At 39.4% G+C, this 27,456-nt stretch overlaps 2 protein-coding genes across 3 annotated transcripts in view; both read left to right on the top strand.

Moving 5' to 3' along the window:
- Window positions 1-19,519, top strand: part of LOC144666940 (uncharacterized) — a 28,794-nt gene extending 9,275 nt beyond the window's left edge. The window contains exons 3-17 of one of the 2 annotated variants that reach the window (XM_078528377.1): window positions 1-249; window positions 339-503; window positions 594-707; window positions 5,328-5,453; window positions 8,849-8,945; window positions 9,175-9,393; window positions 9,694-10,070; window positions 10,191-10,358; window positions 10,734-10,844; window positions 11,302-11,421; window positions 11,686-11,776; window positions 12,227-12,601; window positions 13,099-13,239; window positions 13,601-13,843; window positions 18,265-19,519. The exon at window positions 1-249 is cut by the window's left edge and continues 3 nt beyond it. In XM_078528377.1, the coding sequence (XP_078384503.1) occupies window positions 1-249; window positions 339-503; window positions 594-707; window positions 5,328-5,453; window positions 8,849-8,945; window positions 9,175-9,393; window positions 9,694-10,070; window positions 10,191-10,358; window positions 10,734-10,844; window positions 11,302-11,421; window positions 11,686-11,776; window positions 12,227-12,601; window positions 13,099-13,239; window positions 13,601-13,843; window positions 18,265-18,608 (2,940 nt within the window). In that variant the 3' untranslated portion in view covers window positions 18,609-19,519. Of the gene's footprint in view, window positions 250-338; window positions 504-593; window positions 708-5,327; window positions 5,454-8,848; window positions 8,946-9,174; window positions 9,394-9,693; window positions 10,071-10,190; window positions 10,359-10,733; window positions 10,845-11,301; window positions 11,422-11,685; window positions 11,777-12,226; window positions 12,602-13,098; window positions 13,240-13,600; window positions 13,848-18,264 lie in introns of both variants that reach the window. The other variant, XM_078528378.1, reaches the window with a different exon arrangement.
- Window positions 19,520-23,245: 3,726 nt separating this feature from the next.
- Window positions 23,246-25,547, top strand: LOC144665071 (uncharacterized). The gene is made up of 3 exons (XM_078526247.1): window positions 23,246-24,037; window positions 24,677-24,928; window positions 25,341-25,547. The coding sequence occupies exons 1-3, from the start codon at window positions 23,246-23,248 to the stop codon at window positions 25,545-25,547; spliced, it is 1,251 nt and encodes a 416-aa protein (XP_078382373.1).
- The last annotated feature ends 1,909 nt before the right edge of the window (window positions 25,548-27,456 follow it).

Here is a 27,456-nt window from a genome sequence, read left to right as displayed (position 1 = left end):
CAAGTTCATGTAACATTGAGTCATGGTGAGCAGTTTTCACGTGTTCACTCGCCTGCTGCTGTGTGGGTTGAATCAGTCAGTACACGTGGGTTCAAGGTGTGTGCACGTGAGTCAGGCATTGGAGCAAATGGAACTGGAGTCCTTAACTGGCTGGCTTTCCAAGATCAACCACAATTGACACATGGAAGCGTCAGTTTTAATGGCATTTGGACAACAGAGACTAAATGCGAGAAAGTCACATTCTCTCAGGTAAGATGGCTTGATTTGTTATAGATATTAATCACACAAATGTCTCTAAATTAATTATCACTCATTTTATTTCTATGAAAACATTGCAGAGCTTTGGTGCGAGACCTTCTGTGTTTGTCTCGGCTAAGTACACACGTGACACAAAGCCTGATGACGCGATGTACGTCTGGCTGGAGAATATCAAACCCGACAGCTTTGAGGTCTGCGTCCGAGAGTTCTTGGCGTTTGACGGCAAGCACCAAGATACTGTTGTGGTGGGTACAGTTGTAAAATTTTCGTATCACTCAAGTTAAACTTTTTAAGTATACTTTTTAATTTCATCTTGACTAATTCTTTCTTCCCAGGACTGGTTCGCATTCACTGGCAATGGGTCCGAGCTAAATTTTACGAGGACAGGGGAAGTTTACTTCCCCAACAGCGGCAGTCCCACGGCGGAAAATAATTATGGCTTCTGTCAAGTAAGTGACTTTGATAAGCTTCAATAACATCATCCCAAAACTGAAATTGAGGCCTTTTGGATATTACCCACTAAAGACGCTTTAGCCTTTTTTCAAATTAAGTTAAAACAGATTAACCCAAATCATGTGGTTTCTTACCGCAGTAAAATTCTGAAAAATAACACTGGGTTTAGATTTGCTAAACGTCCCTTTCAGGAGCGCTTATATTCCGGAAGGCTTACATACAAAATGCTTTTTTATGCAAATTTAGCTTTCAAAATGTTTTGGGTTTCAATGTTTACGGGATACTGCGACTGACTATTCAATAATGTACCTTTCTAAACATATCTTTTTTTTTTATTTTAATGAAAATTTTACTGACACTGCATACATTTTTACTGACACTGCATACATTTTTACTGACACTGCATACATTTTTACTGACACTGCATACATTTTTACTGACACTGCATACATTTTTACTGACACTGCATACATTTTTGCTACTTTACTTTACACTATAAAGGACGAAGGATAACCCGAATAAGTTCATTGTGTCCAACAATTCAGACAACAATGAGGATCTTGATAAATAGATTGTTATATTTCGGTATAAAGGACGAAGGATAACCTGAATAAGTTCATTGTGTCCAACAATTCAGACAACAATGAGGATCTTGATAAATAGATTGTTATATTTCGGTATAAAGGACGAAGATAACCCGAATAATTCATTGTGTCCAACAATTCAACAACAATAGGATCTTGATAAATAGATTGTTATATTCGGTATAAAGGACGAAGGATAACCCAAATAATTCATTTTCCAACATTCAACAACAATAGGATCTTGATAAAAGTTATATCGGTATAAAACAAGTACGAATAATTCATTGTTCCAACATTAACAACATAGGATCTTGTAATATGTTATATTCGGTATAAAGGACGAAGGATAACCCGAATAAGTTCATTGTGCCCAACAATTCAAACAACAATGAGGATCTTGATAAATAGATTGTTATATTTCGGTATAAAGGACGAAGCCGATAACCCGAATAAGTTCATTGTGTCCAACAATTCAGACAACAATGAGGATCTTGATAAATAGATTGTTATATTTCGGTATAAGCTATACCATCATCAGACTAATAAAATTAACATACAAGCTAGATTTTAAATACTGTGAGTGAGGAGACGGAAACAATAAGTTTACTCAGGAGAATAGATAGAGTTCTCTGCTGGATTTTAGTCCATTGTTCAGGGAAGGTGCTAGGCGTTTGATATAATAAGCCTCTTTCTATAGAAGAAGATTCCAGTTGTGATCACAGTCTAATACCGTTGTATTATCACGGACAACATGGGTGAAATATTCTTTGTCATTACTGATAGAAGGTGGAGCAATTTCAGTGTTTAAATTATCCGGTAAATTACACAAATCACGAATGAAAAGTTAATGGTTACACGTTCGTAGATGTTTGTAAATTGCGCTCTCTTTGTCAGAGATTGCGTGTTCATGTGTTCGGACGAAAAGAGTTCTGTCCGTTTTGCCGATGTACGCTGATTGGCAGCCAGGGCATTTAAATTTGTAAACAGCATGTGACTTATTCGGAAGTGGAACTCGATCTTTATTGTTCGTATAGAAACATAGTTTCGTTGTTTTCTCGCGTACTTTTATCTCGATGTTAGAGTTTGTAAGACATCTGCGAAGCTTTCTTTTGAAGGATCTTAAGAGTTGGGATGTTTTGTCTCCGATGTACGGGACAGAAAGCCAGATGGTTATGGAGTCTTCCTTGTCTTTGTTCGCTGCTGTACGGATCTTATTCAGGGCATCGTAAGAGAACCGTCGAATTAGCGCGTTTGCAATGCGCGAGGGGAAATTGTTCCAAGATATGATCGTTTTGAGCCGTTTAAGTTCAGATTTAAGCATATTAGGTGAACAGATACTGTGGATACGGTTGACTAGGGCTTTAATCCAAGAACTTTTCTGGCGCCATGGAACGAAACTATCAAAGTTCGTGTATTGGCCTGTAAAGGTGTCCTTACGGTAGATTCCGATGCCGTTGGTTAAAATGTTGATATCCAGAAAGTGCGGAGTGGTATTTTCAAAGAGATCGTAAGTAAAGCGGATGTTCTTGTCAAACTTGTGGAAAAGTTCTAGAATGAGACAGGGTATGCAAATGTTGTCATATTTTCATGATTGTCTTGATTGTGAGCTCACTAGGTTGGGTAAATAAGCTAGTTAGTATAAATAGAGGAGATCCTGATGCGAGCATACACTGATCAATTCATCCACGCAGCTCACACCAGTGCAGGAAAGGAACTGCAGGCAAGCTCTGGCTACTATTGAAGAACGGGAAGATGCCCTGCTCGTGTCCGCTTCGTTGAGTGTTGAAAGGGAGCAAGAAGAGAAGAGCAGACGACAAAAAATAATTAATATTAAAAGACTACGTGCGCTTACTAACAGACTCCGTGCTCAAATTCAAAAGCTCGAGAAAGAAATTGAGAAAGAACTCAAAGAATTAATGTAAAAATTAATGTAGAAAATTGTATTTTTATTTTTTCTCATCCTGTCAGGAATTTTTATCTATTTCCCTTTCAATTTGTAAAAATATTTGGTTAAAAATTTTTCTTAGTTCCATTCAGAGAGGTTTTTTAAAAGAGAAGTTGTAAAATTAAACACAAATTGTTTATGCTTTTATTACACAATTAAAAAGTTAGAATCTCTACAATTTTTAAATTTCAAATGCATTTGTAACAATCAAAACATATAGATCTATTTTTTAGATATGTCCATTTTTAACCCAAGTTTTAAAAGCACCAATTTTTAACCCGTGCCTGAAAAGTTCCAAGTGTAATTGTATTGCCTTCACGAAACAACTCTTTGTTCTGTACACAATAGCAGGAATTATTTCTTTTTTCTTGTTAGTTGCTGAGATCTTTCAGGTTTGCATTCCCATCCTGAAATAAAAAAAAAAAAAAAGAATAATTAAGACAAAAAAATAAGAATTTTTAAAAAACCTACTCTCTCATTTAACTCCTATGTGGTTTTCTAATTTCTAAATTTTTATACATTTTTAAAAAAAAAAAAAAAAAATTAATTTTAATTTTTATACAACAAATAAAAATCTAATTTTATATTTTTCATCCCCTCAACACACTGTAAAGATATAAATCAAGTCCCTGGTAATTATTTCTCCCCGGTGGAGATCTTGTTTACCTGGTCAGAAATCAACTAAATCAACAAAACGCACGGCAAGAAATCGATAATTTAATAATTGTCTATAACTTGATGTAAATAGAAAAATTAATTGTTAACTTTTTTCTATTGTTTTCGTCGCTTGTTCTGATGTCATAACTCACTCAGAAAAAAATATTTGCGGCCGGAAATGCGTCTTCGCTCGCAGGCTACAGTGCGCGCAGCTTACACATTCGGCGATCACCGATAGCATCTTTCAGATCTTTGGCGCTCTGTAGAACTGTCATTTTTAAATCCTGTCTACAGGCCTGCTAAGAACTGGAAAAGTAACATGCATCCGAATCGAAGGAAGTTTAATCATTTTAAGGTGAGGACGTCAGTCCATCGCCTTATATCATTAGGCGGTCGGCGGAATTTGTTCCTCTGTATGTCATCGCTTCTGCATGCATTGCGTGCCGTTTATGATCCTCTGACTTGACTTGCGAGAATTTCAGAGGATTTCAGGAATATAACCCATTGCAGATCTTCTGGCGGTAATGCACTGTACGATACAAAGAACGTACGGGGATCGCAAAATCGATTCTGTTTCTCTCTTGCAACTTTTCTTCGTGTAAGAGAGTATACAAAGAGTACATTACTTCAGTTGTTTACAAACAATGCGAAAAAAACGACGGTGTCATCTACAGCCGACATCGGTGCGCTAAGTTGTGCACGATTATCCCGCTAAGTTTATTGTATATTGGGTCACAGAGTTTTGCATGTATAATACATACATGGTTAGATTTAATAAATCATCGACCTCCGCGGTGAAAAAATAACCGACCTGGTGGAATTTTTACTTCCCTGGTCGATTTTGTGTTGAAAACCTGGTGGAAAACCAGGTGTCACCAGGTCTGTTACAGAGGGGTGTCACTACGCCCGTCGCGTTGCACCAAGCTTTGCATTTCGTTAAACGATGAACACTTTAATAGCAAAATGTAATTATGGCTACACATTGATTTATGATACCAATGAGTATCAGATGGTTTAGAGTTGAACAAGAAGACCAACCATTCAGCACACCATACAAAATTTCATTCTTGGAAAGGCTGAGATTTGTTTTGGATACAGACTGATACCAATTGAGAAAGTCGGACCAGAAAGAACTAGCGATGGGACACGATAAAAATAAATGAGTAACTGTTTGTTCTATGTTTGTGCAATAGGAACAAACATATCGGATAAAATCCAAAAATGCCATTCAGTCTTTTTAAAACATTCTCTAATCTGAAAGTTGAAAAAAGTTTAATCTAAAAGTAAGCCAATTTGCTTATATTTGGAAGGGCTTATTTAAGAAATGATATTTGGGGATGAGATTTAAACGACAGGGAAGGGGAGGGGATTTTATTTTCGAGAAGGGGTTATTTAAGGAATTCAACGTTCTTTCTTTTTTTATTTTTCAGGAAGTTCAGTATAACACTACTTTCTATGAGACTCCAGCTGTGCTTGTTTCTGTCGGTCATCAATATGACGGACAAGTGAAAAGCCACATTCCGCCGGAGAATAACATTATAACAGCCTGGGTTGAGGTACGTTTTTCGAGTTTTAAGTCCAACACTTACATGACTTTCATAGAAATAAGGTTAAAACATTCTTTCTTTTTAGTAGTAGTAGTAGCCCTTCACTCCTTCTCAGGAGCATAGGCCATCAACAGTCTCTCGCCATAGCCTCCTGTCCTGTGCATCCCTCTCTAGCTGGTCCCATCTCTTGCCCATCGATTTGATCTCTGCTTCTAGTGAACCTCTCCAGGTGTTCCGTGGTCGACCTCTCTTTCGACTCCCTTGAGGATTCCAGGTCAAAGCTTGCCTTGTGATGGTACGGGCAGGCTTCCGTAAGGTGTGACCTAGCGATTTCCATTTCCTTCTCCGGATAGCTTCCTCCACTGAAGTTTGCCCAGATCTCTTCCAGAGTTCGATGTTACTAACTCTATCTGACCATACTAACTGTAAAATCCTGCGCAGGCACTTGTTAATGAAAACTTGGAGCTTCTTCGTTGATGCCTTTGTCGATCTCCAAGTCTCTGAGCCATAAAGTAAAACAGACTTAATGTTGGAATTAAAGAGCCTCAGTTTGGTTTGTGTGGTGATATTCCTTGAGCTCCAGATATTTCTCATGGCAGCAAAGGTGGTACGTGCCTTTTGGATTCTACTTTTGATGTCCGCGTCTGTGCCTCCTAACTTGTCAATGGCACTACCCAGGTAACTAAAAGATTTCACGTCCTCAAGTGGCTCCCCCCTAAGGGTGACTGGATGTTCAGTTGTTGTGTTCAGTCTTAAGATCTTAGTCTTGTGTCTGTGGATGTTCAGCCCCAGCTGTGCAGAGTTGCTGTCCAGGTCTGATGTTTTCTCCTAAATTTGTCGTAAGCTGTGCGAAGGGAGAGCCAGGTCATCAGCATAGCCGAGGTCGTCCAATTGTGTCAACAGTGTCCACTGGATTCCATTTCTCTTGTTTGCTGTAGTCTTTCTTGTAATCCAATCAATAGCCAGCAGGAACAGGAATGGTGATAGAAGACATCCCTGCCTGACTCCAGTAAGAACCTCAAAGCCAGCTGAGATCTTGCCCGCATGTGTGACCTTGCATGTCATGCCCTCATAGGTGTTGCGAATCAGGGTGACAACTTCTCAGGAATCGCATAGTGCCTCATAAGCTCCCAAAGGGACTCTCTGTCCAAGCTGTCGAAAGCTTTCTCGTAATCCACAAAGTTGGCATACAAGGAAGAGTTCGATTCGATGGACTGCTCTACGATAATTCGTAGCGTTGCGATCTGGTCCGTACAAGATCTTTCTCTACGGAAGCCAGCTTGGTTGTCTCTAAGCTTATCATCAACAGCAGTCCTGAGTCCCTCTAAAATGATTCTACAAAGAACCTTTCCTGGCACTGATAGGAGCATTATTCCTCGATAGTTCCCGCAATCACGCCGGTCGCCTTTCTTTGGAAGCTTGACCAGGTATCCCATCTTCCAATCAGTTGGCACAACCTCCTTCTGTCAGATCTTACCAAGCAAGTTATACAGAATGTCTGTTGAGGTGTCTATGTCTGCCTTAATCTTCCGGGTATTCCATCTGGGCCCGCGGCTTTTCCGTTCTTTAGAAGATTAATAGCTCTTTTAATATCTCCCCTGCTTGGTCTGTCACAACTGATCTCAAGATCTACCTCTGCCGCTGGGATATTTCGCCTCTTTGGAGGAGCGGGACGGTTAAGGAGTCCCTGAAAGTGTTCAGCCCATCTCTTCAGCTGATCACCCGAGTTCGTAAGTAAATCCCCCTCCTTGTTCTTGATTGGACCTGCTGATTGTTGGTACTTTGCAATGAGCTTTTTTTGCTGTATCGTACAGCTGCTTCATGTCTCCTTTGGCCGCTGCTCTCTCAGCTTCCTCGGCTAGGCCTTCTACAAATCTCCTCTTGTCTTCTCTAATACTTTTCTTCACAGCCTTATGCGGCTTTCTGTACTTTTCCTTTGCCGCCATTTTACCTTCGCGGGTGCGACTGTTGTTTAGAACACCTTTTCTTTTCCGTCTTTCCTGCACTTTCTGTAATGTCTCGTGTGAGATCCACTCCCGCTGCTGCCACTTTCTCCTTCCTAGTACATCCTCACATGGGTTGATCCAAGTCTCCTTTGTTAGTTGCTACTGGTTCTGTAGGTCGGTGTTTTCATCTTCCGAGAAGTTTTGAAGTACTTGGTTCCTATTATTAAGGGATAGGCAGAACCTATCCAAAACATCTCTGTCCTTCAAGAAGCCGCATTGTAATAAGGTCTTGTGCTCCGAGTTACCCAGACACTCTTCAGTTTCATCTTTATCTTAGCCAGTACAAGATGGTGATCTAAGGCTGCGTCAGCTCCCCGGTAGACCCGGACATCCAACAGTGACCGTCTAGTTATCTGCCCAATGCATATGTGGTCTATCTGGTTCTCTGACCTACGGTCTGGAGATATCCAAGTAGCCTTATGATTCCTTTTATGTGGGAAGACACTCCCTCCTATGACCAGTCTGTTCGAAGCACAAAAGTCTGCGAACATTTCTCCATTTTCGTTCATTTCGCCAAGTCCGTGGCGTCCCATTACTTCCTCGTAACCCCAGTTATCAGCCCCTATCTTTGCATTGAGGTCCCCCATAAGTATGGTCATGTCCTTCTCTTCCAACTTATCCAGAATACTCTGCAGCCTAATGTAGAACTGATCTTTGACTTTCTCATCATGGTCATTCGTGGGAGAATAACACTGAACAATGTTCAGCGCTATCTTCCTCATTTTGGTTCTAAAGGAGGCAATGATGATCCTTGGGCCTGCAGCCTCCCACGTAATGAGAGCTTTTTGTGCTTCCCGCGAGAGCATGAAGGCTACACCCTCAGTGTGTGGGGCGTTCATCTCCTCGTGACCTGAGTAAAGAACCATCTCTCCAGTTGTTAGCCTCATCTGAACTGACTGCGTCCATCTGGTCTCGGACAGATCTAGCACGGTGATGTTGTAATTCCTAATCTCAGAAGCCACCTGAGCCGTTTTGCCTGCAGCATATAATGTCCTTACGTTCCAAGTTCCTATCTTGGAGATCGTTCTAGGAGATAGAAAGGGCGTTGGCCCTGCGGTATCCTTGCGGCTTTCACCACATAGCGTCCTATTCCTCCCCGAAGGGGGCCTTCCCCCTCCCAGAACTGATTGGCTTAAGAGATTAGTTGATGTTTCTGTAGCAAATCAGAGTTCCACGGCCCCACGCCTAACCTCCAACCTGGAGGGCCAGGGTGCTTGTTTTGTCTGACCCCTCTCCCGCAGATCAATCCGGCATGGTTGAACCTGCCAGCCGAGCGTGAGGCTCCCGCCGGCACAGCTCTAGGGTTCGCAAGGGCACGCAAGCTTCCCCGCTACGTCAAGGCAAAGCACCAGGGGAAGTTCTTTCTTTTTAATTTACTAAAATTGTCTTTTTTTAAAGGAAGTTCGTCTGACATCCATGAGAATTTGTGTAAGGGACATCGCCGGATCAGGAAGTCAACACGACCCCATGACTGTCAGTTATGTTGTGATTGGAGGTTGGTATTTAACTGAATTGCATATGTTTTTCATCATCATTATTTATTTGCCACTTTTGAAATGAATTTTCTAGATTCAGCATGATATATTTTATTTGAAAAGTTTCCAATGTTGAGAATAAAGAACGAGGGCAGATTGAGTTTCCGTGCAGCAGTCACCTATTGTAGTTCCCTTTTATTGATTTTTAAGCAAGCTCAAAATGAATATTCCTTAATTTTCTATTTACAGACTTGAATCCATGTTTGGGCGTAGTCTGTGAATCGTTTGGTGTCTGTAAAACCTACAATGCACATCAAGCTCGCTGCGTGTGTAACGAAGACTGTCCTTCCTATCAGGATCCAGTGTGTACCGCCAATGGTACAACATACGACAACAAATGTTTTTACGAGCTTAGCTTCTGTAAGGGACATGACAATAATACCATTTATCACCCAGGAAGCTGTGAGGGTAAGTGAACAGTTATCACGATATAGCTTACGGGTTCTAAACTCTTAAAGAAGAACACTTTAACCTTTTATCAAAGGTAAAATCTTCACGCGAGTGTGAATTGCATATAGAGTCTTGCCAGTGATCAAATTCTCAACGACCTGGTATATCGTCTTATTTATGACTGTAGTAGGACCGAAGTATAAAAGCAATACAATTCAGCTGCGAAATGGTGCTATGTGTAGTGAAACGGCTGTGATAAATTATAAATGGTTGTGATAAGGTTTGTAGTTTAATTAAAACTTTTCCATTCAAAAACAGGCTTTCCAATTGCGTATGGCCGTGTAAAGCTTCTTCGAGTTCCCAAATGGTCTGACTCAAGCTGCAAGACAGTGGCATTCCCGCCATACCGGTTCTACCCGGATAAACAAGTTCATGTTCAAATAACACTGAATCACATGAACTTGAATGACTCGGTAACAGTTCACCACGCTATTACCTCATGGACAGAAAATGTGAATACGCGGAATTTTACAGTCTGCACCATGCAATCTGGAAGGAATGGAAACAACTTTAATCCATTCGCAACTGTGGACTGGATGGCGTATCAAGGAGCAACGCCCGAAGTATTGACGGGAATAATCAACGTTAAAAAATGGTGGTCTGGAACAAACTGCGAAGATGTGACGTTTCCAAAGGTAAGCTTTATTAGAATCGCAACAAACCGCGGTTTACAGCTAACTGCATACAATGTGGTGTAATTCCCTTATAAGCAGACATGTCATCTTGATGATTAATTTCTCTGTTGATCGTTGCAGGACAAGTTTAAAGAGGCGCCTGTAGTTCTGGTGACGTCAGAGCACCTTAGGACTGGCAAAGAGTACGATTCCGCGCTGATCTGGACAGAGGATGTAACCAAGGACTCATTTAAAGTCTGTCTCCGAGAATTACAAAACTTTGATGGAAAACATGAAGATATTAATGTGGTATGTGATCAAATATTTCATTTATTATTCAAAACGTTTTGGAACAAAAAGTTGAAACGCTTGCTTTGGCGTCTTAGGCTTATTACCTTAAGGTTACTATTTTGAGCGGCTATTAATTTTAACGATTTTGTCAGAGCAAGATTTAGCGCTTATTTAATTAGGCGTTTTTCCGAAAAAAAAACGAAAGGTTGGTAATGTCGTGTAAACCAGTTTTTAATGAACATATAGCTAAGTTGGAAATAAATGGGCAGTAAATGAACAAACTCAAACTCACTAGAAATTAAGCGAACATTTGCATTGCCAGAAAGAACAAAGTTACCAAATTTTAGAGAGCACTAAAATCGCTAAGGTGCCATTTCCACATTTTATTTGCAGAATTGGTTGGCGTTTTCTAAACTACACAAGCCACTCTTCACTGAACATGGCTCTATCAAGTTTCCAAACACAAACCCACCAACAGATGAAAACAACAACGCTTACTGTGAGGTAAAATTACCAATGCACTTTGTGTAACAAGAGTCTTCTAGATACAGAAACATTTATATTTCATCCTTTTAGGAGCGATTTGAAATCAAGATAACCGTTCAGACGACTATATTATAACTGCATGCAGAAAACAGTTCAATTCTCAAGCTCCCCCGGAATTATTTCTGTCATACACCTTTTCCCCGGGGTTTCAAAACAATTATTTTTCTGTTGAATAGGCTGTTGTAGCTTACCTTAGAATGGGGAGGTCTGAGAGGTTAAATAGAATAGTGAGGGGGTTATAAGAGAAGGCGGTGCATGGGGGGGGGGGGGGGCCCCCCCTTACCCCCCCCCCCCCCCCTGTATCCGCACATTGCGCAGGCGGAGCTAGGGCTAAAGAGAGGTGCGGAGAGGGTTAAAAGAAGTGGTTGCATGAAGGTTTAATAGAGTACTTATGGTATTTTGTTCTGCTCTACAGTTTGTGCAGTTTACACGAGGTTATAACATAACACCATCAGTCCTGATATCAGCCAATCACAGCACAACGGCCAGCGGAAACTCGGCAACAGTTCACAACAGTATTACTACGTGGATCGAGGTAAGTTGGTCACATTAAAGAAAATCACTTCAATTTCTCCTACTGAAAAACATAATGTAACTTAACGCAAAACAAAAAAAAAAAAAATATATAAAAATACGAGTTTAAGAGAATTACAGGGTAATAACGGCTATTCTAAAGTTCTAAATAAGGTTGTAGATTTTGGAAACTACGCTTTACAGACTAAGAACAGATTTACTGTTGTTATTTCCGTAATTGCAGAAACCATGGTTTTGCTTATATAGTATGGCATTTGATTTGCAGAACATGAACGCCTCTGGATTTAGAGCCTGTATCAAAGAGTTGTACGAGACCAGATATGACCCTGTGTCAGTGAATTATGCGGTCCTTACAGGTTAGTAAACACTATCTAACACGTGACGTGGATTTCAAATACTGGTACTTTCGGGGGCAAGTTTTTGAAGAACGAAACCAAGGAAAATCGAAGTACATGTAAAAGGTGGAAAAGGCTAGCAGACGAACATTATGGAGATCTGTGGACTCTCCCCGATAGACTGCTGCAGTCAAGATTGACATAAGATGAGTGTAATGCAAGTGAGATACATATATAACACAAAATGGCAAAACCTAAACAATGCACAGATTACCAATAGTTTGTTGCACAGTTTACCGATGTGAACTGTTTTAAGGAAATGACACAACCTGATTTTTTCCGCTTTTGTTAATATACTGATAGCTCAAAAGTGCAAATACGAACTTTCGAAATACAACGAAAAAATTTAAGCAGAACTACTAGTACACTCATTCAGAAAAAAAGTGCTAACCACATTTGTTACTTGCGCAGATATTTGTGAACCTGGATGGAGTTATTTTAACGGCTTCTGCTATTTCACGAGCGAAACCTGCACAAACTGGACAAATGCGCTATCAAAATGTCAACACGAAAACTCCGTTCTTGTTGATGTAAACAGCAATGAGGAAAATGTTTACATCCAACACAGACATAATGGTGAGAAATCGTGGCTGGGATTGAACGACAGATCAACAGAAGGTGACTTTACTTGGGCGGATGTTGGACGGGCGAATTATACAGCTTGGGCGAGGAACCAGCCTAATAATTTCAGAGAAGAAGATTGTGTTCACACCCTTGGTTTGAAGTTGAACTACGAGTGGAATGACGTGAAGTGTAGCGACTGTCATCAGTATACTTGTAAGAAAGGTAGGGAACAAACAAATAAATAAACAAAAAACACAAGTAAAAGGTAAATGAATAAACTACCAATGAGACGAACAAGTGGAGGAGTGATTAAGCAAAAGTTGGAATGAAAAATTAAGCGAGGGAGAAAGTCAGAATAATTGAACGAGGGAACAGTGACAAGCGAGAAACTCAAACTTCTTTTCACGACAGTGTTCCTTACTCTGCTTACTTATTTAGGCTCAGTCTGAAAGTTGGTCCAAAAAAAAAAATAAGCGAGCGAGAGAGTCAGAATATTTGAACGGAGGAAAAGTGATAAGCGAACAAGCGAGAGACTCCAACTTCCTTTCACAACAGTGTTTCTTACTCTGCTTTTATTAAGGCTCAGTCTAAAAAATAGACCCAAAATGAATGATCAGAGATAAAGAATGTTTGCAGATACTTCATGTACTTTGGAAATTTGTGTATAGCTACCATAAAACTGTGTTGTTTTTTATGTTTTTCTTTTGTTAACTCAACAGACCTAAATGAGTGCGACAGAGAGATTTATTTCTGTCATCAGTTGGCCACCTGTGCGAATTCGCGTGGTTCATTCTCGTGCACATGTAACCAAGGTTACACTGGAAGTGGATTTGAGTGTGGTAAAAAGTATCCATATGCAAGTCAGTAACACCATATTTGTAACATTACATAATTGATTAAAAAAGCCTGCAACTTTTTACGTTTCTCCGAAATCACTTGAGGAAGATAATGAATAAAGACCTTAACAAAACGGTCGTTGTCAGGTCGTTGTTGTTGGTAAAAACGTTGTTGTTGTTTTGCTTTCAACATGAACATCATTTCTAACTGTGCTGGTCAATAATAAATTTGTTGTTATAATTTATTATAACTTATAACTTATACTTAAATTAGTTACAAATAAATTATTCTTTACCATGTAAAACGTCAATTGTATGTTAGCGGAAGTTACAGTTCACTAGTTACTGATCAATATTCTTTTTCAAAATTCTTCTTCATGATCAGGGGGATTATCAGACTCGGCCATTGTTGGAAATAACAACAAATACTTGTCCTTGTTAAGCGACTGGTTAAAACCTGTCGCTCAAAGCGTATCTTCTCAGTGGAAGCGATGTTGGCGAGCGTCGGTGGATGGCTGGGCTGGAGCAACTTTTCATGGACTGTGTGATAACAAGGGACCGACTGTGACAATTGTCCGTGTCGGCGGTCGGTATATCTTTGGCGGGTACACCAGCCTCTCATGGACTAGTAAGTGACATGATTCTGTTGTTGCATAGATTCGCATACTCAAAAACAAATATAGCTACAGAAAATTGCCCCAATCTTTAGCATGCTTCATGAAAACGGAATTTTTTTAAAGCAAGATTAGTGTGGAGTGACTTCGCCCTTTAGAGGAGGGTGCTAATGGGGTTAACAGTTAACTGACATTTGGCCAAAAAAAATAGTAGTTAACTGATATTTGGCAAAAAAATTAGTAGTTAACTGATAAATGAAACGTTAACAGTTAAGTGACATTCTATTAATTATACTGAATACGATTGTCGCTGTTAATAAAAACAACAAGTTTTTTCCTAACAGCAAAGCTGTTTCTTGGCATTTACCTTCCCCGCTGCGTGGCCAGGTGACATAATAAATGATATTATACTTATGCGAGAGGTACCAGGGTCGTACCAGGCACATGTTGATCTCAGGGATGGCGTCAAGTGGGGCGTGGTCAAGGTTATTTTAAGTTTTTATCGAGATGATGACGAAGGATCAACATTCAAACGAAAACAAAGGTCACGAACCGTTTGACATGGCCAAGCACAATTCAATTGACATAGCTTGTAAACATTTGATCGATTTCATGGAAATCAGTCAAAGGACAAGCGGAAAAGTTTGGACTCGGTGCATTCGACTTAAAATTGTTATCTACAAACTCACGGAACTGCCATGGGCACTTGAATGCTTGAAATACCCACCCATTACAAAGCCCACTGAAACATTTCAGTACACTTATTACTCCTCGTGTCCCCCACGAGAAGTAAGGAAAGGTTTTATCAATGGGGACGCCTGAGACAGCTTAGAACAAATTCCTCTCAAACAAAGTTTGATGAGAAAATTCGACCAAGAGAAAAGCCCTGGGAACGAGATTGGAAAAAATCAAGCACTTCCAATCACATTTTATCGAGAGAGGTTACCCAGAAAGCCTGTTCTTAAGAACTTCTGCGCGCGGAAGTTAATTTTGAAAACCAGAAGTAGGCCCTCCAACCAAAACTCAAATCTTTCCTTTTGTAACGCAGTACCAACCAGGAGTATCAAACACAGTCCAAATTAAACTTGAAGCAAATACTCGTGAAAATTTGCATTTTATAGAACAACAACAACAACAACCAATGCACTGGAAAATATGCAAAGAACCTTCCCTAATAATTATTATACAAAAGGGGTAGGTCTTTCAAAGATATACTCTTGAGATCGAAACTATGAAAATGGCTAATACACGTGCGTGAGAGTCGTGCATGCCTGTCTTTTTATTTTTTTATCGTGCTGAAGCAAAGAAAATTGAGGTTATGAAGCATTAATTTTCGCTGTAAGAAAAGGAAAGTTAATAGAAAACTAAAATTAGTAGTTAACTGACAATTGGTCAAAAAAATAGCAGTTAACTTACAATTGGCCTTAAAATTAGTTGTTAACTGACAATTGGGTACCCCCATTAGCACCCTCTTAGAGAGATAGATAATTCTATTTAAACACGATAAAATTTTCTTCAGCCCTTTTACAACGGTGAGGGTAAAAGGCGGAATGAGTTTGCGGAATGGCATGTGGCATGACTTGCGGAATGGCATAATTATGCGGAATGTAATTTTCGCGGGATGACTCAATGACATAAATTATACTGAAAAGCGCGCCAGTTTTTCAAGAGAAGCCGCCTTGTTAAATACTGCGGGCTCAAACCGTCAAGGAGGAAACTTACATAGAACGTCGTGGTAATTAAATGATCATTTCACCGTTGAAATCACCGAATTACGCCGCATAGAACCAGAGAAAATATTTTCGCTACTTGCCGTGATGGTTCCGACTTCCGAGGACTTGAATTTTCGACTTGCTGGTGTTCCTAAAATAAGCGGCTGGATCTTGGCTGAGTAGATATGTAATTTCCAGAGCTTTATTCCAGTAACCCTTAAAGATTTCAAATTTTCGTTTGTTCGTCTCATGTCAACAATAATAATTAACCACCAGTAGTTCTGTTAACATGAATAAAAATTCCTTGACACTATTCGCAAAGGTTGTTAGTAATCGGCGTAACGAGAATCCGTGTTACGAGATTTTTTAGGATTCTTTTTCTGTTTTTTTTTTTCCTTTTTTTAAGGATTTATCTATTTCTGCAAAACTAATTCAAAATCTCACTCTTCTGAACCGCAAATATATCTCACAAACTGATTAAGGGTTCTTATATCTTCTTTATCCTTCGAGGTCGATCTCGAACCCGGCTTACGAATTTAGGATTTCGAGTTACAATTTCGTCAATTTACAGAAAAGCGACTGCCCTAGGGCCTAGTAGCTGCCGCATGCAGACTCTTTCACCCCACTTGGGACAATAAAACATACAAAGCCAAAGTCAACGAAGCCGTTAGAAAGAAAATATAACGGCCTGAAAATTTACGTTGCTCGAAGAAAAAAAAAAGAAAACCCACAACAACGGGCAATTCCAGTTGGTCACCCATCCAAGTACTATCCCCGCCCAACAGGACTTAACTTGGGCGATCGGACTAGAATTCGAACTGTTACTTTCCATCGGTTCTTGTCCGATCGCCGAAGTTAAGCCCTGTTGGGCGGGGATAGTACTTGGATGGGTGACTAACTGAAAATACCCGTTGTGGGTTTTCTTTTTTTCAAACTCAGTAAATTTTCAGGCACTTAATTCGTTTACTTTGGGTGAGACAGTCTGCATGCGGCAACTGGGGAGTCGCTCTTCTGTATTAAAATTGACGAAATTTTCACTCGAAATCCTAACTCGTAATCCCGGCTCGAGATCGGCATGACTGTAAATAAACCACAAATTAAACGATATCGCCGCCTAAAAAAGGGTTCCAGTTACCAGTGGCTGCAGTTTAGCAAAGTGAGAATATAATTTAGTTCATAGCAGAAATAATTATCGTTCTGAATTTCGAGGCAAATAGACGAGAGTTTTCGTTCACGTTTAATGAAAGAACTACTCAGCCACTCATTTTAGCAACGCCAGCAAGTCGATAATTCAAGTCCTCGGAAGCATCAAGGCAAGTAGCGAAAATATTTTCTCTGGTTCTATGCGGCGTAAATCGGTGATGAGGTGATTTCAACGGTGAAATGATCCTTTAAATATTACCACGACGTTCTATGTAAGTTTCCTCCTTGATGGTTTGAGTCCGCAGTATTCAACAAGGCGGCTTCTCTTGAAAAACTGGCGCGCTTTTCAGTATAATTTATGTCATTGAGTCATCCCGCGAAAATTACATTCCGCATAATTATGCCATTCCGCAAGTCATGCCACATGCCATTCCGCAAACTCATTCCGCCTTTTACCCTCACCGCTTTTACAATGTTTTTTAAAATTTTTTTGAAAGTTGTATTTTCGTCAGTCACACACTATTGGACTCCATCCAAAGAAGAGGGGTGGGGTGGGGGAGGGTGGGCTCTAAATGGCACTTCGCATGACGTTCGGGGTGTGATCCTTACCCTTAATAGTAATACAATAGTACGGGTGAAAAAAAAGAACCTGAATTGAGCCAAGCCTCAAATATCGATTCAAACTTTCATCCCGTGATTTTTAGGTGAGTCCCTGTGCGTATTTCATTTGCCGATTTGACAACAACTTGACTCTTCAAGCATAATCAAGGCTAAACTACACTGCGTGAAGTCGATCGTTTTTCCCGAGGTTTTCCGCGAAAGAAAAAAAAAAGAAGAGACAGCTTCCTGAGGCTAAACATTTAAATTATTTGACATCAGACTTTAGACTGTATCTGATAAAATCCGGAATTTCAGAACCCCGTTACACTGAATATAACATTTTTGGATAAGAAGGACTCAAAATTGCTTTTATATATACTCTTTAAAAAGTTTAATATAAAGAGTAACGTAACTAACACTGATGTAAGCTAATACTCACGGAGGCACGGAAGTAGGATGGACTGAAATAGAATATGTATTGTGCTTTCTGTAATTGAGTAATAAAGCCGTTTTTCTTACTAGAAACTATTTATTTTCCGTAAATAACGTGTAAATTGGAATTCTCTTCGAATGTTTAAGCAAACAGAAATTACCATTCCTGAATATCAGACACGTGTATTAATTGTAGATGAATTTTCTTAGTTCCTAAACAATTTGTTGAGCAAAAAAAATAAGATGATTATCAACTAGAAGTTGTTAAAGGTAAATTGCCGTTTTGAGTGTTAGCCTCGTCGGAGCAAAGTTCCAAAGAACCTGTTAATCGGACGGTTAACCTGAATTCAAACCTTGAGACGATTTTCAGGGAAGCAAGATACCGTACGAAGTTTAGGAATTATAGTGAAATGTGTTCCACCAATCTAATTAATCTTATATAATACGTTCGACGTGAAGCGGTCCAAAGTGTTATTAAGCATCATTTAAATATGTGACCATTTGTTGCATTATGGTGACATTTTGTTCCAATGTGTTTTTGTATTTAGGCTCCAGTTGCGGATTTCGGTACGATTCAGCAGCCTTCCTGTTCTCTTTGGTTAACAAGCCTGGTTGGCAACCACTGAAACTAGATCAAACAGGACAATATAGTTATCGGAAAAGATATTCCATATACAGTTGCTCTTCTTATGGACCAACATTTGGAGGAGGACACGATATTTACATTGCCAGCTACGCCTCAACCAGCACAAGTTCCTACTCAAACCTTGGTGAAGAATACAGCCCGCCATCTGGTTACAGCTATGGATCCTCCTTCGCCCGGTCATTCCTGGCGGGTACTAATTACAACTTTCAGCCTGATGAAGTGGAAGTCTTTTATGAATCAACCTAAAGGAACTGAATCGTGGAGTTCGAAGACTTAGCTTTACACGCCCTGCACAATAAAAAAATTAACTTTTAAAAATTTATTAGTAAAATCAGTAATACATTGAGCGACAAGCAAAATACCAAAAAGAAAACAAATTACATAACTTTCGACTGAACCTCATTACCAAGTTTTAAATTGAATTCATGGAAACCAAGATTCTAATTTTAACATCATGCCATGAATGTAACGCGTAGGTTTTAAGCTGATTTTGCTGTTTTCTAATATGCAAAAAGGGCTAGACAGATTATAATAGTTGTTGCGTAGTTGGGTGTCATCAGCATTTTTTCTTTAAATTGTGCTGTCTCAAAATAATTACTTGCAGTTGTGAGTCACAACGTTGTAAAAGTGAAAAAAAAAATAAAATAGAGCAGGGTGCAGATATCGTGTTATTTTATCTTTTTGCGTGTTCTTATCCCGTTCTTATCTCTGCTATGTCCCTGATTTAGAGTTACTGCACGATTTAACAGGGTTGCCACAGGTCAGAAAATGGCCAGGGAAAAATTAAATTCTTGATGGTTAGGGAAAGTCAGGGAATTTCAACATTTCGAATTAAGAAAACTCCAGAACTACAATTTTAACAACTCTGATTTTATACCATTGGAGGCTGTAGGCTTAGGACCACTGCTGTATTTGTCAGTTTGTTTTAATTTAGTCAGGGAATTTTTTTGTTGGGAAAAGTCAAGGAATTTTAAAAACTGATGTCTGTGGTAGCCATGTATAAATTAGAACGATGCGATGTAAGGGAACGCCAACTATCACCGTGACGAAAACATGCTCCTGCCTTTTTTAATTGACCGTCAACAAATTGTTGCTGTTCGAGCACCAACTTATCCTGGTCTCATGTGACTTCGGGTGTTCCCCAAGGCACAATCTTAGGTCAACTTCTATTCCTAATTTAAGTTAATTTAACTGTCAAACATAACTATAGAAAGTAAAGCCCTTCAATCTGACATGGATCAGTTCGCAAACTGGACATCACAATGGCAACTGCGCTTTAATTAATCCCGTGTGAAGTATTTCGTATAACGCACAAACGTGATCTATCCGCACCGAAATATACAATGGGTACAATTCTTAATGCCGTGAAATGTGTCAAGAATTTGGGCATCATGGTCTCCTCAGATCCATACTGGAGCGATCATGACAACACTTCGGTTGACAACTAATAACTTTTTGGGTTTAATTTTCAGAACTATAGGCTCGTCAAATCTGGTAGCGTTCTCTAGATTATAAAAATCCCTAGTTTGCCAAATACGCAGCTCCGGTATGCTCCGGTATGCTCCGGTAAGCTCCGGTATGGAATCCGTACTAGTCTAAGGACATCCAATCGCTAGAAAAAAGTTTAACGAAGAGCCTCCCGTCTTGCCCTCGGTCAGAAACGCGGCGAGATGGATTATGAAGATTAAAATAAATAAAAAATAAATATATGTTTATAGTGGTCATGCACTTAGCTTCATATCTCAAGAGATAGCTAGCTTACAGGCATGCCACTAAAACAGAGGAAACAAATATTTTTAAATAAACATAACAAGGTTAAAAATCCCAACTGGCAGGAGGCAGACCAGTTGGCTATATACAAAGCGTGGTCGAGGATTTGAACTCGGGACAACCGTGAAACAAATCCAGCTAGTGGCAAGGGCAGGTCTTGAACCGGGGACCTCCAAAATTACAACACCAGCGCCCTTAACCACTCGGCCACGCTCGGAACCACTCGGCAACGCTCGGAACCACTCGGCAACGCTCGGAACCCCTCGGCCACGGAAAATTGTTTTAAAAAGTTGAAGTGGCCGACATTGGAAGCACGTATCGTTTCGTAGTAGAATGCTACAAAACTATCTTCGGTATAAACAAACTAGACTTTGACGACTTTTTCGAGATTACCAAAAGTAGCTCTGCCCGCGCTAACCACCCTTATAAATTATTTGCTAAGTCCGTATTAAGTTCTCGTGTTTTATTCGAATCGTTCGTGACTGGAATAACATGCCAGGGTCTGTTGTTGAAGCTGGTAGCCCGGACCGATTCAAAAGAAGGCTAAGGCGTTTTCTCTGCATGGCTTAGTCCTCCTTTCCCCATCTCCCTTTCCATCCTATAGTTTTCAAATAGTTTAAAGTGCTTTGTACATAGTTTTTTAATAGTTGTTTAATATTTTAAAATATTTTGTACATAGTTTTCGTTATTTTTTATTACCGTACCCAAATTTGCGAGTAGCCAATCAGAAGCGCGATCTACTGTTCTGATATCCTACGATATCAAGTCACTGACCTGATATGCCACCATATCACGGTCATTTTGATGTAAAGTAGTTTTTCTGAACGATGAATTGAAAAGACGTTTTACCAATAAAACAGAAATTCGTAATTTAAATTTAGCGGTGTTTAGCGGTCGTAAAAAGAGAAAAACTTTCCCGCCAAAACTAAAATTGAGCGCGCTCGCCAATTGCGCGATGAGTCTGAATTTCCAAATTTTTCGCTTAAGTTGGATTTTGAAAATTTAGAGAATGAAACTCTAAACAAAAGAGCAGAAAAAAGGCAGAAGAGGAACTTGGCAAAAGTGTTGGAGATCAGTTCAACACAATTTGTGGTGCGTATCTTGCAAGCATCGCTTCAACAGAGCGATAAATATAACCGAATTTTTGGCTGAATTTGGGTACGGTAAATACCTAATCGTACCTTTTTGGTACGCTTCGGCTGCATATCAGGCTCGTTTGGTCTCGCCATGGGTATTTTGGCTCGACTGCGTCTCGCCAAAATACGAACCATGGCTCGACCAAACTCGCCTGATATGCCGCCGAAGCGTACCAAAAAGGTACGATTAGGTATAATTAGTGTATATAGTATATCATAGTTTTTATTTCTTTATTTAGGGAAACGTTGTAGGGTTATCCTCATGTTTCCCTTTTCAAGATGTATTTATAATATTGTAATTTTTTTCTTTCATCTTGAATAAATCCACGGTCAGAAAATCCGGACACGCCGACTGCGCACGCGCGAGTTTCACTGGAAATATGGCCGTCAAACATCTAAAGGCTTTGTATGGGATAAAAACGACAATGTAAAATAGAATGACTTCTGGTTTACCTGGATCAAGTGTCGAAATGCCGACGAGTTCCTGAACGTTTCTTCAGCTGATTCCTACAGTTGCATTTCACAAAAAAAGAGAGCAGACGGGCGCTTACTGATTTCTTTTGTTATTTGTTATTTCCTCCATCCTCAAATTCTTCATTAGCAAACTTGCAAACTAAATCCTGACCTCTCCAGTACGGAACCAGCGTGCCGAGGTTTTAAAATTTTGGCCTGAGTTCGTATTAAAACGCAGACAAAAGCCATGTCTTACAGAATTTTCTTTGTATTTGATTGAGGAGTAACGCCTGTATGGTATGGTATTGGTAGTGGTTGCCCAATCTCCCGAGCCAGGGGCTCATGTTAAAAACGCAAGACAACCTTATTGTTAAGGTTACTTATTTTCGCGGGAATTTAATTTCGCGGAAATGGAGCGGGCAAATTGCGCGGAACTTAATTTTCGCGATTTGACCAAAAATACGTAATTAACATAAAAAAATACAATAGAAAACGTTTGAAATAAATTTTCGCGGCTCTTTAATTTCGCGATTTGTTGAAAATTGCGAAAATTAAGTCCCGCAAAAATAAGTAATAAAAAGGTATTTGCCTGTTGGTTTATGTTCGTTCCAACTTTCCCAATAACAAATATTAGAAAAGGGAAGCAGCCCCCAAAAATGAAGCGGGCGGAGACGAGGAACATTTGTTTTTACTTGGCCTAATATTTAGTTCTGCTGTGTTAGCTGAGAACAATGCAATTTTTTTTCTTCCGCCCCCCACTACAGAACAACATAATCTTCTCTTGTGTGGCAAACTGCTGACAGATCAGCCAAGACACTGCAGGCATTTACAAACTGTATTCGCTAAAGAGATATAACTCGCTCAATGGACACCGGCTGTAATGGCTGCATCCTATGCTGCACATAATGCCTCTCAAGTCAAGTCATATTTTTTTAGTCATAATTTACAATTAGTTAAAGATTTTAACATTTTTCTATATCATAGATTACAATAAAATTTTTATATGATTTATATATATTTTTATTGTATTTATATAAGTATTAGTGTAGTTTTTAGATTTTAGCAGTGTCCCCTAATAGGCCATTTCCGATATATGAATATTCTAACTTTGCTCCGAGGCTTTGGGGAATAAAACAAAAGAAATGATTTATTCATTAATCGACCTCGACGTGATATCTTTTGTTTTATTCCCCCAAGCCTCGGAGCCAAGTTAGAATTTTAATACATCGGAAATGGCCTATTCGTATGGTGTTACTCCCAGGCTATAAGGTTTTTGACACTTAAAAAAGTATCTATCTTATCTTATCTTGTTTCTCTCATACAAAAATTAGAATAACAAGATCGGCTCTTGGATCGGCTAATTTGCATTTTGCGGCCTGGCGTAAAATAGAAAAGGCAGTTTTGGTTTTCCTTGTGTCATAATTTACGAATCATGGCTTCTTTGCAATGCGTCAAACGTCTGACCGTTCAACGTTTTGTTCTTCGATGTCTGTTTCCCTTAATATTTCTTCTTTGTGTTTGGTGATGATTAACCTTCACAAATCGCTGTCTTTGGAGACAAAAATACAAGATATAGCCTTTTCAGCATCGGAAACCACTAGCATTAACACGATTTTATTAACGACTGAAGATTTGAAAAACGCCTTCATTAAATCAAATGGCTTCCTTGCTGTTTGTGTTGTGGATCCTGCGATTACAGATTGTCAAAACATTGGCTTTGCGGCTTTTCTCCTTTATACTTTAGATTATATCATCCTCTGTCGTGCTTTGTGGATTAACCGAGCAACTGTGTTTTGGAGAAATTGTAATTCAGTTTGCTCAAGGGATCCCACAGTGAATTCGTGGGACTGGTATTTTGAACCTGTTAATCACGGATTGGAGTCGAAAGTCGAAAACGTTTTTTGTCCTTTGAGGCTTGACGGCCCCACTTCCGTCGATGTGGGAGCAATTATAGACAACAGTTTTAGGAACCGAACTGATGTGGATGGATTTGAAAATGCCAGAATAATAAACACACAGGAACGGATGAGGGTAAATAAACTGATTCAACAGTACGTTAAACCTAACTCTAGAATAAAGGAAAAAGTAAGGATGTTTTACCAGCGATATTTGGCAGGGTTCACTGTTTTAGGAGTTCACGTTCGAGGTACAGATCATTGGAGTGAAACAAGCGAGAAAAGGCTGCCATCTTTGATGAGTTGGGTTAAGAGATCACGGTCAATTCTAGAGACGTTGCCGCGACCAAGAAAGATTTTCATTGCTAGTGACAACAATGAAGTTATAAAGAAATTTGTGACTTATTTTGGGAAGAAATCGGTGAGTTTTGTCTTTAGTTTTGATACTTTATGTAATACAGTGTTTTTTGAAAGAGTTTTAGAGTTTTATTGATTTTTGCAAGCAGTTTCTTCTATTCAATTGAAACAAAAAGAAAAAAAAGGAAAAGAATCCAAACAACAGACCAGTCAATACGCTTAACGAACAAAACAGTAACGTTTTTCACTTTAAACACCTATTTTCTTTTTGTTTAATTAGTGTCATTTGTTGTGGTTTCTTGATTCTAAAAGATAGTCGGGCCAACATGACTTCCACCTGAGTCAGATGGACGAGTTTTGTAAAGCAATTTCACTTGTAAATCAGGCTAACTGAAGAAATTAACAACTCGCATCGTCAATACAATTAGTCAGTGATTGTTTCTATTTTTAACTAAGCTATAGCCAAACTTTTCCAATCCGGCGACTCGTTTGCGCGTTGTGTTTCAGAATTCAGATTTGAAATAGTCTGTGAATCAACCACCTTTTTATATCTGCGGTTTGCTCTCTTCCACAAGCTAGATTCGAGATCTGAGAAAATCTACTGTATTTAGTTACAAAACGTTTCTAGGACGGTTTTAAGTCATTAGTGTTGGCCTTACTTATGCCGGTCCATGTTTGCAACTGATTTTTTTTTGGTACCCAGGTTGTTTACACGGAGGCTGTCAGAGCAAAAGGATATCACGATCAAATTGCCCCGCATGCTCCTGAGTTCAGGCATAAAACCGCTGACTCGAGCTCATACGAGCGAGAAATTGGCACTCAAGTTTTGATGGATATTCTGCTGTTAGCCAAGTGTGATCACTTCTTACACACCGAGTCCAGCGTAGCCTCTCTTGCCAGCTACTTCAACCCACATATGACCAGCTACTTTCTGCAGGATGAAAAACATACCAAGGTTTGTTTGATTCTTAAAAGATAACCACTGCCAAGAACCAGAACTTTAGTTTAGTTTGGAGCATTTTTGGGCGCCCACCTTATTTTCAGGCCAAACTAAGGCCCGCAGCGCTGAGGAAAATTATTTTCGAGAGCGAGCTCCCCCCCCTTATTCTTGGAGTTTGGACGATCGCCCCCCTCCCCCCCCCCCCCCCCCCCACTCTTTCCTAAAGAGTCCGCCACGTGCACTGGATATTCTATTGGGACAAAACCCCGGTAATACGAGCGCCCATTACCGTTCAGCTCTGATTTTTCACTAAAAATGAAAAAAATCAAAGCTACGTGAAAATATTATAATATTCCGTTGTGCTGTAATATATTGTTTTATATTTTTCACTTCCTTAAGTTATTTTACCAAAATTATTACTTTGCAGGAGCTAAAAAAGTTTCGTGAAAGAAAAACAACTCCAAAAGCGGAAATAAGAAAAAATGAACCAGAATGGCTTGGTGGAAGTGAAGATTTTGTTGAAATGGTGGAGTGTTTTCAGAGAAATTCTGCGGAGAGTGCTTGTTCAAATACTGCTAAGGGAATATTCGTTAGCTTTGAAGAGGCACGTGGTATGTTTAAACTACAACGATAATTTTTCGTTACGTTATTTTTGACATGTTTAATAAAATAACATTTCAACCAATGCTGTGACTTTTCATTTACTATTTTCTCACAAAATTGATTAATAGGCGGTTGCTAACATGTTATAAGAAGAACAGGCTCCTGGAACGAAAACATGTTTGTATAATGAAATTCGCCGTGTCCAGGGTTCAGTGAAAAAGCAGTTCAACGAAACTAAATATGGAGCACTGCTGTCCTAGCTTGTCAGCGGTCCATAAAATCCGTAAAGGGACAGTATCCTGGGTAATTATCGAATTATTTTCAACCCAAAAAAATACGTCGGACCTCCCCGTCATGTATACTGCCAGTACCCCCTGGGGGTTCCCCCTTCTCCTCGTTGGTCCCGACGAAAACCTCATACATTTCCTCTTAAATTAACCCGCTTATGACGGACACCCGTTAATACGGACAACGGACACTTTTCCGTGTCCCGAGTGACAAACTCTTATACATTGTCAACCCCGCATTACGGACACTGTTTATCTGTGCACGGTCAATATCCATTGTCGCGATTATTTGTTAACCTCAAAACATTGGACCCTGGTCAAATAATGACAGAATTCAACGTGTTAAAACGATTTTATTACAAAAAGAAGCTTAAAAGCGACATTTTCAAGTAATCCACTGCTGAGTTTATTAAAGTTTGGTCCGAGTGTTCGACGAGATCGCAAGGTTTTCGTAAAAACTATTAATTTTTATAGTCGGAGAGTTTACAGTTGGTATTTGTTACAGTTACAGCACAGGCGGCCCAAGCTCTCTATCAGATTACCTTTGGACGTGACTCTTGCTTACGAGCGGTGTTGTGTTACAAAGATTCGATTTATAAGGGTTTGTATGGGAAACAACGGTTTTGCTTTAAAAGTAAAAAACATTATATTTTGTGAATAAAGTTGACTTACCCTGATTCGTTGTTTCATTCTTTGTTGTTTTCCAGTGTCCACTGCTAGCAGTGGACACCTAAATAACGATAACTCGCCGTAAACGCGTTGTATCGACCTGAGAAGCTGGAAAACAACAAAGAATGAAACAACGAAACTTTCTTTGCCACAGCGACTTCGAACATTTCGTGCTTATGCGAGTAAGTAAGCTCATTTGCATAATGTGTATGAAATACTCGCATAAGCACGAAATATTCGAAGTCGCTGTGGCAAAGAAAGATAAAAAGTGCAAGGTATTTTTATATTTCTATGCTTCTGTTTAGTAGGATTCAGTTGATTTAGAATGGTCTAGTCTGGACTCGTGAAATAAAGGCCGGCGAAGACACTATACTTTTGCATGTTTACAAAAAGCGATCTAACGGTTGCTGATATTTAAATTTTTACGGACCCGTAAATCAAAATGTATCAAAATTAACATGCGTTTCCAACCTTTGAAGGACCACTTAACTTAGGAATAATAATAATAATTTGGTGCGTTTGGTTGTTTTTGAGCGGCGAGCTCGTCAACTTATGAAATTTCTCGTTCTGGCCAAGCTCAAAATTAGGCCTTTTGCAGCCTTCACTGTTGAGAGCTCTAAAAAATATATTTTAACGTATTTCCAAAAACTAAAGTCGTTGCATTTACTTACAACCTAAGATAGTTAACTGGGCAAAGTTTGAGGGAAAACTTTTTTCCGAACCCGAAATGCGATGGACCGCTCTAAGAGAAACTGCCACTTAAGCCGTTCAATAAATTCGCAGTTCGTGTTTTATCAAGTCTAAAAAACTCGGCTGCGCCCCGTATTTTAAACTTGATAAAATACTGCCGCTCATTTATTAAACATTACATAAAGATGTCTTTTATCTTAGAAAAATACTTAATTGAAGTGGAAATATATTTAGTTCTGTTGTATTAATTGCTGGAGGACATTGTAACCTGACCAAAAGGTAGAATGGCTATTG

Source organism: Oculina patagonica, chromosome 9, assembly GCF_052425735.1.
Source record: "Oculina patagonica isolate OP01 chromosome 9, crgOcupat, whole genome shotgun sequence".
NCBI classification, from domain to species: Eukaryota; Metazoa; Cnidaria; class Anthozoa; order Scleractinia; family Oculinidae; genus Oculina; species Oculina patagonica.
Note: the sequence above shows the minus strand (reverse complement) of the source record. Positions and strands in the feature narration are given on the sequence as shown.